The sequence below is a fragment of the Lemur catta genome, chromosome 1, assembly GCF_020740605.2.
Source record: "Lemur catta isolate mLemCat1 chromosome 1, mLemCat1.pri, whole genome shotgun sequence".
Taxonomy (NCBI): Eukaryota; Metazoa; Chordata; class Mammalia; order Primates; family Lemuridae; genus Lemur; species Lemur catta.
The window spans coordinates 45,211,516-45,224,950 of record NC_059128.1 but is presented as its reverse complement, the minus strand read 5'-3'; the positions used below and the strand labels follow the sequence as shown (position 1 = coordinate 45,224,950).

The 13,435-nt window shown below is 36.5% G+C and overlaps 1 protein-coding gene across 2 annotated transcripts in view; it reads left to right on the top strand.

The window, feature by feature from the left end:
* The window catches only part of KLHDC1 (kelch domain containing 1), a 43,395-nt gene extending 36,448 nt beyond the window's left edge, over positions 1-6,947 (top strand). For both annotated transcript variants that reach the window (XM_045567743.1, XM_045567742.1), the window contains exon 13: positions 5,382-6,947. In XM_045567743.1, the coding sequence (XP_045423699.1) occupies positions 5,382-5,568 (187 nt within the window). In that variant the 3' untranslated portion in view covers positions 5,569-6,947. The remainder of the gene's footprint in view (positions 1-5,381) is intronic.
* Positions 6,948-13,435: the final 6,488 nt, after the last annotated feature.

Genomic DNA, 13,435 nt, shown 5'->3' with positions numbered 1-13,435 from the left:
ACATGTACTACACACACTTAACATGCATAAATACACACTTAACATGCACATACACACCTACTATGTACATACATATACCTAACATGCACATACACACATTTAATATAGAAGAATTTCTTTTTTAACCCCAAAGCTGTTATTAAATTGGTGGTGTGACTTATCATGTCTTAGCTCATACACTCTTGCTCTAAAAGGAATCTATACAAAGTTTAGTGGGAAGATTATGGAAAAAGCCCCCGCTATTTCTCCCTGTGAGAGTTGGCAGGAAGGATTTGAGAGATGTACAAGTTGCCAGTGAACAAGTGTGAATTTTATGCAGTGGGAATAACATGGGTAAAGGCAGATGAGAGACAGAGAGAGAGAGAGAGGCCGCGTTGTATTTCAAGGAGTATACCATAACTTCCAGATGTTCTACACGTTGAACCATTTGAAAACCACTGGACTAGCTCAAACTGGACCTTCCTGAAGTCTTTCTTATCTGCTCCTTTACTTAGCACGGTAGTTCCCAAACTTGTCTGCATGTTAGATTCTCATGGGAAGCTTCAAAAAATATTAATGCCTGTGTTCTGCTCCCATAGATTACATTTTAATTAGTCTGGAGTGTGGCCTGAATATTGGAATTTTTTAAAGATGCCTAGGTAACCCTTATGTACAGACAAGTTGGGAAACTTCTGCTGTAATGACTTATAATGCCTTGTATTGTTACTTAACTTTTCTTGTGAACATAAATTACTCTTCCTAACTAGATGCAAATTCCTCATATGCAGGAATCAAGAAATATTTGAGTGCCTGCAGGGGAAGGCACTGTGCTATGAAATGAAAAGGCATGACCTTTCGTTTAAATTACTAGTAATATAGAAGGTGGACTTTCAAACTTTCAGACCTTTTCTGTAATAGAAAAAGAAAACTTCGGGCCGGGCGCGGTGGCTCACGCCTGTAATCCTAGCACTCTGGGAGGCCGAGGCGGGCGGATCGCTTGAGGTCAGGAGTTCGAGACCAGCCTGAGCAAGAGCGAGACCTCGTCTCTACTAAAAATACAAAGAAATTATCCGGCCAACTAAAATATATATAGAAAAAATTAGCCGGGCATGGTGGCGCATGCCTGTAGTCCCAGCTACTCGGGAGGCTGAAGCAGTAGGATCACTTAAGCCCAGGAGTTTGAGGTTGCTGTGAGCTAGGCTGATGCCACGGCACTCACTCTAGCCCAGGCAACAAAGTGAGACTCTGTCTCAAAAAAAAAAAAAAAAAAAGAAAACTTCTTTAAGAGAAACATACATAAATTTCGTGAGAATACTGGAGAAGAAGGCCCTCTGTCCACATGGTCAAGATGGCAAAGGTTAGGGAAGTCTTTGCAGAAAAAGGGTTGGAGCTAAGAATTTGCCATGTATAAGCAGTGCAATTGTGTAAGTATAAAGATACATATAAGAGCACAACATGTTCTGGAAACCGAATTCTTGAGTATTCCTGTAACATATGTGCGAGGTGGAGAGTTGTAAGAAATGAGGCTAGACAAGAAATCAGAAACCATGTATCGTCCAGGGCCTCTGTTTCTCTTGCAGAGGAGTTTACAGTATCTTGCAGAGATCAGGAACCATGGCCACACCTGCAGGTGAAATTATAGCAGCCTGGGAGCAGTGGTGAGGAGCGAGGAGACTATTAGCATTGGCTCCTGGACTGTGAAAATGGAGATGAGGGGAAATGTATGCTCTTTCTCAAGAAGGCTGCACACAAAGCAAAATTTTCTTAGATTTCAGAAAGTCAGAGGAAGCAGGGATGTTTGTAGAACATTCAACAGGGGTTCCAAAATGCACAAAAGGAAGGTTTGGGAGGAAAGATAAGCAATGATGGGGAATTCCTCAGAGTGAATGGGACTGAAAAAAAAAACAAGAAAAAAAATAATAAAATATAAAAAATTTTTTGAAAAATAAAAACTAAAGCAGTCCTGGGGAAGATAAACCAGTATAGAAATGAGACAAAGTAAAATGACAGACAGTTGGACAGGCTTTTGTTTGAGGTTGGGACTCAGGGTGGCCACCAGTCTTAGGCTTCTTTGTATCACCCCTGGTGCTGAGTACTCTGCTCTCTGGGAATCGGTACATGCCCTTTTGATGCTGAGTATATTTTGATACGTCAAAACTTGAATATAGCAAGACTTTAGTAGTATTTATTGTGTGAGGCCTGTTCACCACAACCAGTTGTCCACAGTACAGTCAGCACTTAGCACTTACTCTGCTGAGACACTGGGAGAAAACAAAAGTGAATAGTTCCTTTTCTCACCTGGCGTGGCTCACGCCTGTAATCCTGGCACTCTGGGAGGCCGAGGTGGGAGGATCACTTGAGCTCAGGAGACCAGCTAGAGCAAGAGCCAAACCCCATCTCTACTAAAAATAGAAAAAGTCACACCGTAATACTTTGAAATTAAAAAAATTTTTTTTTTAATTTTTTAAAAAAGAAAAAATTAGCCAGGTGTGGTGATGCACACCTGTAGTCCCAGCTACTCAGGAGGCCGAGGCAGGAGGATCGCTTGAGCTCAGGAGTTTGAAGTTGAATTATGATGATGCCACTGTTCTCTAGCAGGAGCAATAGAGAGAGACTGTGTCCCCCCCCCTTCCGCCCCCCGCCAAAAAAAAAAAGAAAAGAAAAGAAAATTCCTCTTCTCAGGGAGCTTATATGATCTAATAGACTTGTGGGATCATGCCCACCATACCTTTGGATACATTTTTTTTTAAAAGAAATAGCTCTATTATTTATTTTAATTTAAAAATAAGATGTATTTATTAAGAGAATTCATACAACATGAAAAGTATATGGTAAAAAAATAATTACCTATGAACCATCACCCACAATAATCATCATTAAGGGTTTGGTATGTATTCTCCCAGACTTTAAAATGATTTTATTAAATGGTTAGAGTGGATTTAACCTCTCTAAGAGGTGTTAGAAACCTCAGTGAGAGCAGTACACATGTCCATATATGTGTGTGTATAAAGGATCAACTTGTGCTTGCTGTTTTATAATATCTTTCATGTAAATATATAATCATTCAGTGTAATAGATCTATATTTGTGTTAGTAAGGGCCATATAGTGTTCTAGCTCATGGAAGTACAATTTATTTACTAGTCTATTGATAGATATTTAGGATACCTGCAATTTTGGTCTATTATAAAAATTAAGCATGAAATATTCTCATATATTCCTTTGGAAAACATGTATGTCTTCTCAGGTGAAATTCCTAGAGGGGATATTGATGGATCGAAGCATATGATTCTGTGGGACCCTAGACTAACTGCAGATACCTTAACGTAGTACTCAGGGCCTCCATTTCTCTCTCTATCCCACTTCTTGCCATGCCCACTCTTACACTCTGCCCTCCAGCTGTATTTAAACCACTGAATTGCAGTCTCTACAATCTTATTTCTCAGGTCTAGGGCTTTGCAGCTGTGGTTCCTCTATCTGGGATACCCCTGTTTAATTTGTTGAGGCCCTGAAGGGTCTCAGCCTCAACATCTGGAAGGTTTCCCCTGACTTGTTAAGGTGTCTTCATTATTCTTACCTGATTCCCACAGAACCCTGTACCTGTCATGGGAATTTCATTTTATCCCAGTCACAGCATTTATAACACTTCATTGTTATTTATGTTCTTTACTAGATCATAATTTCCTTGAAAGTTCAAATAAAGATGTAAAGGTCATAGGAAATCCAGAGGGGGGTAAGGTGGGAGGGAGGAGGGAAGGGGTAAAAACCTACCTATTGGATACAACAAACACTATTCCGGTGATTGGCACACTAAAAGCCCCAACTTAAGCATTATAAAAAATATATTCATGTAGCAAAAACATTTATGCCCCTTAATATTTTGAAAAGTTTTTAAAAAGTTCAAATAGGGTCTTTCTGTGTTGGATTTCCTACTCTTAAGACAGTACTTAGTATATAGTGCACACTAATAATTACTTGTTAAATCAGTGACTGAATGGTAATGACAGAGGCCATCTCCTCATGTGACTCTTCCTTTCCCTCATCATGGAAAGGGCACAGGAGCTGTTGTGTCACCATAGGAGCAGAGTTAAATTTGCCTCAGGTGTAAGATTCATATCATTTTCTTGTACTTCTGCATCTATGTGGAACATTTTAACTCTTCTATTTAGAGTTGTCACAGAGTGGAGAGAAAAGTCTTCATAAAAGTGTAGAAGAACATATAAATACCTAGAGTGTAAATGCTTGTAAAAACGACATCAAAGTTAATCACAGCAGAATCAAATGAGTCTACTTAAAAAACTTTTAAAACATATTTATTTTTTTGAATTAAAGTTTGTCAATTGAAATAGATACTTTTTTTTTTTTTTTTTGAGACAGAGTTTCACTCTGTTGCCTGGTCTAGAGTGAGTGCCGGGGCATCAGCCTAGCTCACAGCAACCTCAGACTCCTGGGCTTAAGCGATCCTTCTGCCTCAGCCTCCCAAGTAGCTGGGACTACAGGCATGCGCCACCATGCCCAGCTAATTTTTTCTGTATATATTTTAGTTGGCCAGCTAATTTCTTTGTATTTTCAGTAGAGATGGGGTCTTGCTCTTGCTGAGGCTGGTCTCGAACTCCTGACCTTGAGCGATCCACCCGCCTCAGCCTCCCAGAGTGCTAGGATTACAGGCATGAGCCACCACGTCTGGCCAATAGATACTTTTTTGATAGTTTTTATCTTTAGTTTCTTTTGGTTTGAAATACAAAACCGTCTTCAATGTAGCCTAAGACAAAAAGGATTGTATTTGGGAGGATACTGCCCTCTAGTGGAATGGAATCAAAGGGGGGAAAAGTGAACACCCAGGCCCCAGAAGAGTAGAAACCCAACTGGTCTCTTGGTGCTTTTTGTCTTGTGGCTCCATTCCTCTCTTCCAGCCTGTTCTCTCTGGGTCAACTTAAGTCACATGTACAACCCCAGTGCAGTCATTTATAGGGGGAATATGGGGCAGACTGGTCACATAAAAATGGATGTCAGATGGTTCATCTTAAGGTGATAGAAGCAGAAGACAGTTCTCAGAGTAGGGTAAATGGTTATCGAGCTAACTGGAAAACGTGAAAAACGAACTGCTATCAATTAATCTGGTTTAAATTTAAGTCTGAATCTTTTTTACTTAAAGAACTTTATGCATGGTAAGTTTTTTTTTATGTTTTCGTTGAATTTTGGTTAGAAATAGTCTCTATACTATAAAGATATACAATTACTATGGTGCTCTAGAAAAAAATCCTATCATGTTCCAAACAATACAAAGGAAGTACACTGTCATGTAAAAATTTTTAAATGATTTTTATTTTTAGGAATTCTTAACTATAAGTATCTTTATAATTTTGGATTCAAAACTAATAATTCTGTTATGCTTTATTTACAGGTCATGTCTTGACTGCATCGGTAAAAATGCTATTATTTTAGAAAGTCAGATATCTTTATTACCTCCTAAACTTCTGCAACAAGTACTCAAAAAAATAACATTTTGGACTGCAGCTAATCACCGAGGAGAACAAAGAGTCCAAAAAGAAGAAACAGAAAATAAATATCAGTGGATCAGTAGCAATTAAATTGTTATATGCTCTATATATTTAATGTTTAACATTTCAATCAGACTATACATTTACACTCCCAAATTGCAGATTTGAAAGGATAAAATTTGAAACCAAAATGCTCTGTTTAAGTGATTATATGCTATGGGATATATGGAAAAAAGATGTTAATGCAGATTAATTTATATTTATATTGGTAAACAAATTTCCTTATAAGCTGCAGAACAAATATTCTTTCTGAAAGTAAGTACAGTTATAACAGATTTTAACTCAATGTGTACTCTTTACTGGAAAGGTTATACAAATTTGAGAATAAGAAATTACCCCTAAGGACTCAGAAATCTCCAATCCAAACACTGCATATCAACTTTCAGAAAGAATAAATTTTCTCAAGTCATTTTAAAATTACCTAAGCTTCTCCTTAAATAACTCAGTTATTAAATAACTTCTTCTTAAATAACTAATGTATCTGGCCAAAAATTATAAAATAGGCAAATACTTATATGGTATTAAATATTGAACTCCTCCCCTTTTAGCACTTACTTAGTAAAGTATTCTTAGGCATCATTGTAACTTTTCCTCACTTTTATTTGAGTAGGGAATAAATGTCTTCAGTTGTCTCTCCATTATCTCTAAGTTATTAGTTTGTCCAGTTTATATATATAGAGAGAGACCATGTTTTAAAATATATACAGTGGAGGTTTATTTATCATACAGGCTTTAAATATTGAGAAGCACTATATTTATTAACTTTTGAGACATGTTAAAATACATCTTGCCTTGGAAGAGTGCTTCTAAAGGAATTTTTGTAAGTAATGAAATGGGATGGTAATCTAGTAATTTGACTTTATAGAAATGCTTCATTTTGGCCCACGTCATTCTACAGAGTTGATGCTTAAGACACAAAGATGTTGAAAATCTGGTATCTTCCCTTTTATTTTTAGCATTACTGTCTACACAGAAATGGAACACTGTATCTGTGTATTCCTCAAAATGGTACTTTTGCCATAATCAAGACATTTGTCTTCATATTATCACAATCATGTCCTTTCATTTAATTATTAATTATAATTAATTACTAAAAAACTTGGTATATTAAATTATTCTCCATAATATCACCATGCAAGTAATCTCTGAAATTTAAAATGTTGGAAAAAGTATATTTCTATATTGAAATATATATATATAATTTGTAATGAAAATTTAGTAGTTCATAGTATTTCATTAAATTTTAGAGATATATTTCATATATATGTACTGTATTTTGGATGTGTAAAGCTTCTATTTATGTATTGAAATATTTTTTATATTTTATTTATTGTACAAAGTATATAGAATTACTGTTTTCGTTTTTGTCAATGTGAACCAGTCATTAGAGTTCATTGTGTACAAAATATTTCAGTGTAAGTTTTCATTTTTTCTTACTGTTTGTAGGCTGCATAAGAGATTTTAAAAATGAATCTCACAAGTAATATACATCTTAAAAGTAATTATTTTATTAGAATGAACTTCAATATGAGCCTTTTACATTTAAGGCAAAAATACACCAAAACCTAATTATATAGTGATAGATGATATTGAGTGGAATGAAAATGTTTTAAAGTGGCTTCTGGATTATGTGAATGCCTTCTCCAGACTCTCAGAGGAGCACCTGTTTTTAAATGGTTTCTTTGGAACATTAGACGTTAGATTAGCCCCCGCAAAATACTCTCATTTGGGCTTTAAGAGAATGAAAATCTATATATTAAGTATAGCAAACAAAATGGGTACTATTCTTATTTGACTTAATATGCTGTGCTACTTCAATAGGTTCTGTATCTTGAGGTAGCCCTGTAGTAGGAATGCCAGGGAATTCCAATCTTTTCCTTCAATTTCCAAAATTCAGCTTAAAGCAGGGCTTCCCTGCTATTAGGAAATATAGAAATTTTAGAAGCTAGCAAATCCAGTTTTGAAATTCCATAGGCTAAGTGGTATTCATTCCTCCCTTCTAACCAGCTAGTGGTTTATCATCAACTTTTGTGCTGTTGACTTCTGCAGTGTATGGGAGCCTAGACAAAGACAGGCCTGTAACTTTACCCCTAAACTCTCCCTTACTTACTCTGTGTTTAGAAGATGATTCTAGAATGGTTGATGGTTTTGTTCCTGTAGTTCACAAAATGGGTGTGCAGTCTGCTTCTCAAGGAAAAAGAATTTCAGGATATACTTACAGTTGTCAGGAAGGAATCTTTTAAGATATTATCATTTTTAATAGGATATAATAGCACATGAAAATTAGTGTATGTTTTTTCCAAATAGTATCTTCACAAAAACATCTTTTTAAAAACATTATTAGGCTCTTGCATCTAGAAGCTTAAAAATATTCTTTTGAATATTTAGAACTTTGTACATACTGTCAGCTCATACTCACAGTGATGTTTTCACCAATGTATTATATATATAGGTATATGAGAGAAATAATATAAAATAAACTCAATAAGATAGAATAATTTTCAGAGTAGGGCATGATGTTGACAAAATTTAGATTTCAGAACATTTGGAGGATAAGAAGCAATTTTTAAGTAACAGATAACCCCCCTGCCTACCGTTTTTGATGCATATTTTTCCACTGTATTAATGTAATTCTATTGGAATTTACAGTTTGATAAAGTTGCCATACAGTCCAGCATGTGGGAACAGCAAGAACTTTTTTTTAAAGTCACTCATATCCATAGTTTAGAGTTCATTCATGGTGTTATACATTCAATAGGTTTTTCACATGTATAATGGCATGTGTCCACCATTGTAGTATCAGTCAAGATAGTTTCACTGCCCTGAAAAACCTCTGTGCTCTGCTTCTTCATTCCTCCCTGCACTGTAACTCCTAGCAACCACTGATCTTTTTACTGTTTCCATAGTCTTGCCTTCTCCAGAATGTCATATAGTTGCAGTCATACACGTTCTTGCATGTGGATATTCAGTTGTTCCAGCACCTTTTCAGATTGGCTTCTTTGCTTAGTGGTATGCATTTAAGTTTCCTCCATGTCTCTTCATGGCTTGACAGCTCATTTGTTTTTAGCTCTACATAATATTCCATCGTCTGGATATGCCACAGTTTATTTATCCATTCACCTACTGAAGAACATCTTGGTTGCTTTCAAGTCTTTGCAATTATGAATAAAGCTGCTATAAATACCCATGTGCAGGTTTTTGTATGGACATAAGTTTTCAGTTCATTTGGATGAATACCAAGGAGCAAAATTGTTGGATCATATGGTAAGAGTACATTTAGTTTTGTAAGAAACCACCAGACTGTTTTCCAAAGTGGCTGTAAGTTTTTCCATCCCCATGAGCAATGAATGAGAGTTCCTATTGCTTCACATCCTTGCCAGAATTTGGTGTCATTAGTGTTTTGGATTTTGGCCATTCTACTAGATGTATAGTGATATCTCGTTGTTTTAATTGGTGATGCCCTCATGACATATGATGTCGAACATCTTTTCATATGCTCACTTGCTATCTGTATATCTTCTTTGGTGGGCTGTCTATTCAGGTCTTTCGCTTATTTTTCAATCAGGTTGTTCATTTTCTTATTGTTGAATTTTAGGAATTCTTTGTATATTGTAGATAACAGTTTTTTATATGATGTGACTTTTGCAAATATATTCTCCCAGTTTGTGGCTTGTCTTCTTATTCTCTTGACATTGTCTTTCAAGAGCAGAAGTTTTAAATTTTAATGAAGTTCATCTTATCTATTATTTATTTAATGGGCTGTGCTTTGGTGTTGTATCTAAAAAGTCATCACCAACCCAAGGTTATTCAGGTTTTCTCCTCTGTTATCTTCTAAAAATATTATAGTTTTGTGTTTTACATTTAGGTCTATGATCCATTTTGAGTTAATTTTTGGGAAGGATGTAAGGTCTTTGTCTAGATTCATGTTCTCGCATGTGGATGTTCAGTTGTTCCAGCACCATTTGTTAAAAAGACTGTCTTTGCTTAATTAATATTGCCTTTGTTCCTCTGTCAAAGATCAGTTAACTATATGCATGTGGGTCTATTTCTGGGCTCTCTATTCTGCTCCATTTGTCTGCTTTTTTGCCAATAGCGCATTGTCTTGATTACTGTCACTTTATAGCAAGTCTTGAAGTTGGGTAGTAGCAGTCCTCTGACTTTGTTCTCATATTGAGTTAGCTATTCTGGGTCTTTTGCCTTTCCGTGTAAGTTTGTTGATATGTACAAAATGAATTGCTGGACTTTTGAGTGGGATTGCATTGAATCTGTAGGATAAGGAAGAACTCATATCTTGACAATAATGAGTCTTCCTATGAATGAACATGGAATATCTATTTAGTTGCTCTTTGAAATCTTTCATTGGAATTTTGTAGCTTTCCTCATCTAGATCTTATACATATTTTGTCAGACTTATACCTAAGTATTTCATTTTACATGGTGTTAATGTAAATAGTAATGTGTTTTTACTTTCAAATTCCACTTGTTCAGTGCTGGTATATAGGAAAGTGATTAACTTTTATATGTTAACTTTGTATCCTCTAAACTTGCTGTAATTGCTTATTAATTCTAGGATGTTCCCCCCCCCCGCCTTTGGAGATTTTTTTTTTTTAAATGTAGATAAATTTTTCAGCAAGATATCTTTGTGCAGACACTCTGTGGTAGAAAACTTTGTAGCATTATCAGCCATTGAATTTCAAATGACTCAGTGAATTTAAAAAATTTTTTATCTTCATGAAGAGAATCTTATTCTTTTCAGAATCTTATTCTTAAACTAACTCTAATTGTCTTCTCTATTTTTATTTGATAAGGTAAATAACTTATAAGCAGCAATTGAAAGTTTGGGGTCTTTTTGTTAAGCTAATTGAGGGATATTGAGTGAGGGAAGTATAAATGTATGAGTATCAATATTGATATACATTCAAAGTAGGATAAATAATATACTCCAAGAATAAAAAATGCATTGAAATTTTTGGATTCTATACTATTTAAGTCAAAACTAGAAGATTTTTCTCAAAAGAAAGTAATCAATCTCAAAACAATGTAGTTTTGGTTTTGTTTTTAAATTAAGTTGCTGATTATATCCCAGCCATTGTCAGAGATGACTTTTAGTTTGAGAACTATTTAGTCTCAGGACCCCTTTATACTCTTAAGAATTTTTGAGTCTCTCTGTTGCCTTACCTCTGCACCTGTTTCCCCTTCCTCCTGGTCCCTACCTAACACCTCTAAGAGCTTTTGTTTATGTGGATTTTATCTATTGATATCTGCCATATTCTAAATTAACACTAATTTTAATTTAGTTTTAAATTAACCTAGTTTAATTTTTAAAATTTTTATTTATTAAAAAATGACAATAAGCCCATTATGTTAACAAAACATTTTCAATGAAAAATAACTATTTTTTAAACCAAAGAAATTTCAAAAAGAGTGACATTGTTAGGCCGGGCGCGGTGGCTCACGCCTGTAATCCTAGCACTCTGGGAGGCCGAGGCGGGTGGATCGCTTGAGGTCAGGAGTTCGAGACCAGCCTGAGCAAGAGTGAGACCCCGTCTCTACTAAAAAAATAGAAGGAAATTATCTGGCCAACTAAAAAAATATATATACAAAAAAAAATTAGCCGGGCATGGTGGCACATGCCTGTAGTCCCAGCTACTGGGGAGGCTGAGGCAGTAGGATCGCTTAAGCCCAGGAGTGTGAGGTTGCTGTGAGCTAGGCTGACGCCACGGCACTCACTCTAGCCCGGTCAACAGAGCGAGACTCTGTCTCAAAAAAAAAAGAGTGACATTGTTTTGCATTTTTACAAATACGTTTAAGAGAAGACAACTAGATTCTCATACTTGCTTCTGCATTCAATTTGTTGCCATATGTTGTTTTGATTGACTTCTGTGAAGAAAATCTGGCCTCACACAGATACATAGTTACAAAGAGAGTTCTTGAGAAACCCCTGAAAAGCTCTCTGAGTATCCATGGGGCCTGGGATCACACTTTCATATTTTGAGAAACTCTGCTTATTTATACTTAATGTGTTTCACAGAATCTTTTTGTTATTGTTCTCATAAGTAGGATAAAAGTATGGTTTGATATATGAATAATAAGTAACTAAAAGTGACTACTATAGTATTTTATTAAATAGCATGTATATATGAAATACATATATATATTCAGTATATGTATGTGACCCTAGGTAAATATGTATTCATGCATTCAGAAATGTTTATGGTACCAGATTCAGTGCCCTAGAAGCTGATGGCCCCTTAGGGTTCTAAGACTAGAATGTGGTGAGCAGAAACTTAGGAAATCTTAGTGATCATTATTAATAATGTCACAGGAGTCAAGCAATGGCCTGGTTCAAAGTGGGACTCTTTCATAAGGATTTTATAAGTACAATATTAGAAGCCATTCCTCAGTCTGTTCCTGACTCTCATGGTAATCTTTGTCATTACCATAGCAACCCAATCATACCTCTGACAAATATATTCTGAGTGTCACTATTGGGGAAATAGAACTGAATACAAAATCTTCTCCCAATCCAGAAAACCTCTCCACAAATGCAGTAGAGAAAGAAGTTTTGTTTGTTAAGTAATCATTAAACCAGAATGTGATGTTGTCCATCACAGGCAGTCTGTTAAAGAGATTGCAAAGAAATCTCCCCTTTTTGTATAGCCAAGCAGACACAGCCCATTACATACATGTTCTCAAAAGATAAACAATAACTGGTCCTCAAGTAAGAGGACTTGACAGCACCATTCGTCATACATAGTTATCTGAGAATCACCTCATAACTGACGCAACTGTGTTAGCTAATTGGCTTTATCCAGAGGAAAAATAATATCTTTGACAGGAGGTAGTCTTGCAACTTGGGTCAAGCCACCACTGAAGTTAGGCTCCTACATCAAATTTACCATCTAGCAGGGAAACTAACAATAGATAAGTAATTACATTACGGTTTTAATAAAGTGCAATGGAGAAGTACTGAGGATGCTAACAGTGTCTGCGAACCTAAAAGTGGCCTGGGGGGTCTGGAAAGGTTTCCCTGAGGAAGTGCCAGACTTCTAGGCAGTCTAACAGCAAGTGTGAAGGCCGTGGTGCTAAAAAGTGCTAGATGTGTTTGAAGAACGGAGAGAATGCTAACATAGCTGGAAGGCGCAAGAGAACGCCAAGAATTGAAGCTGGAAGGGTAAGCTGGGGCCGGGCCATGCTGGGTCTTGTACAGCACTATAAGAATTTTGGACTCTTCCAAGATTTTTAAGTAGAGTGACCCGATCAGATTTACATAGCTGGTTCACAATGAACTTGGGTAACTCCAAGTTCTACTGAGCATAAATCCATTACACCAGGAGGGCACAGTGCTGCAACAAATCCCGGTGAGTCAGACAGGCTCGGGGTGCCAAGCAGGGTGGATAGCAAATAAAGTCTCAACAGCTACCAGGTGACTTGTTTCCTTGTTAGAGGCATAAATTAGTCCTCTTAAGTAACTCTTTTCTCTGAGTTCAAGTAAACACACCGGAAGCAGCTAGGGAAGGAGTTTCAAGCTATGAAACTTTTGGTGAAAAAAGACTTTGTTGTTCGAAGTATTCCTCTTCTATGTAGTGGTCCCAGCATGCAGATGAGGAAAGGAGAGAATGATGAACACCCCTCCCACCAGACACAGCAAATTGTAGAGGCACCATGAGAGCAGGCGTTTAAGGTGTACGGTAGTCCAATCCTATTTTATAGGTGAGGAGTCAAGTTTAGATTACAGTAATTCGTAATTTTCTTTTGGCCTAATTGAAATGCATCGTATAAAAGATAAGAGGAAGAGTGTGAGGAGGGGCTTCGCCTTCCTCTCTGGAGGGCTGGGCAGTCACTAACGGTTTCTGACGCGCTTAACCCAATGCTCCAAACCGGCGGGCTGCGGCAG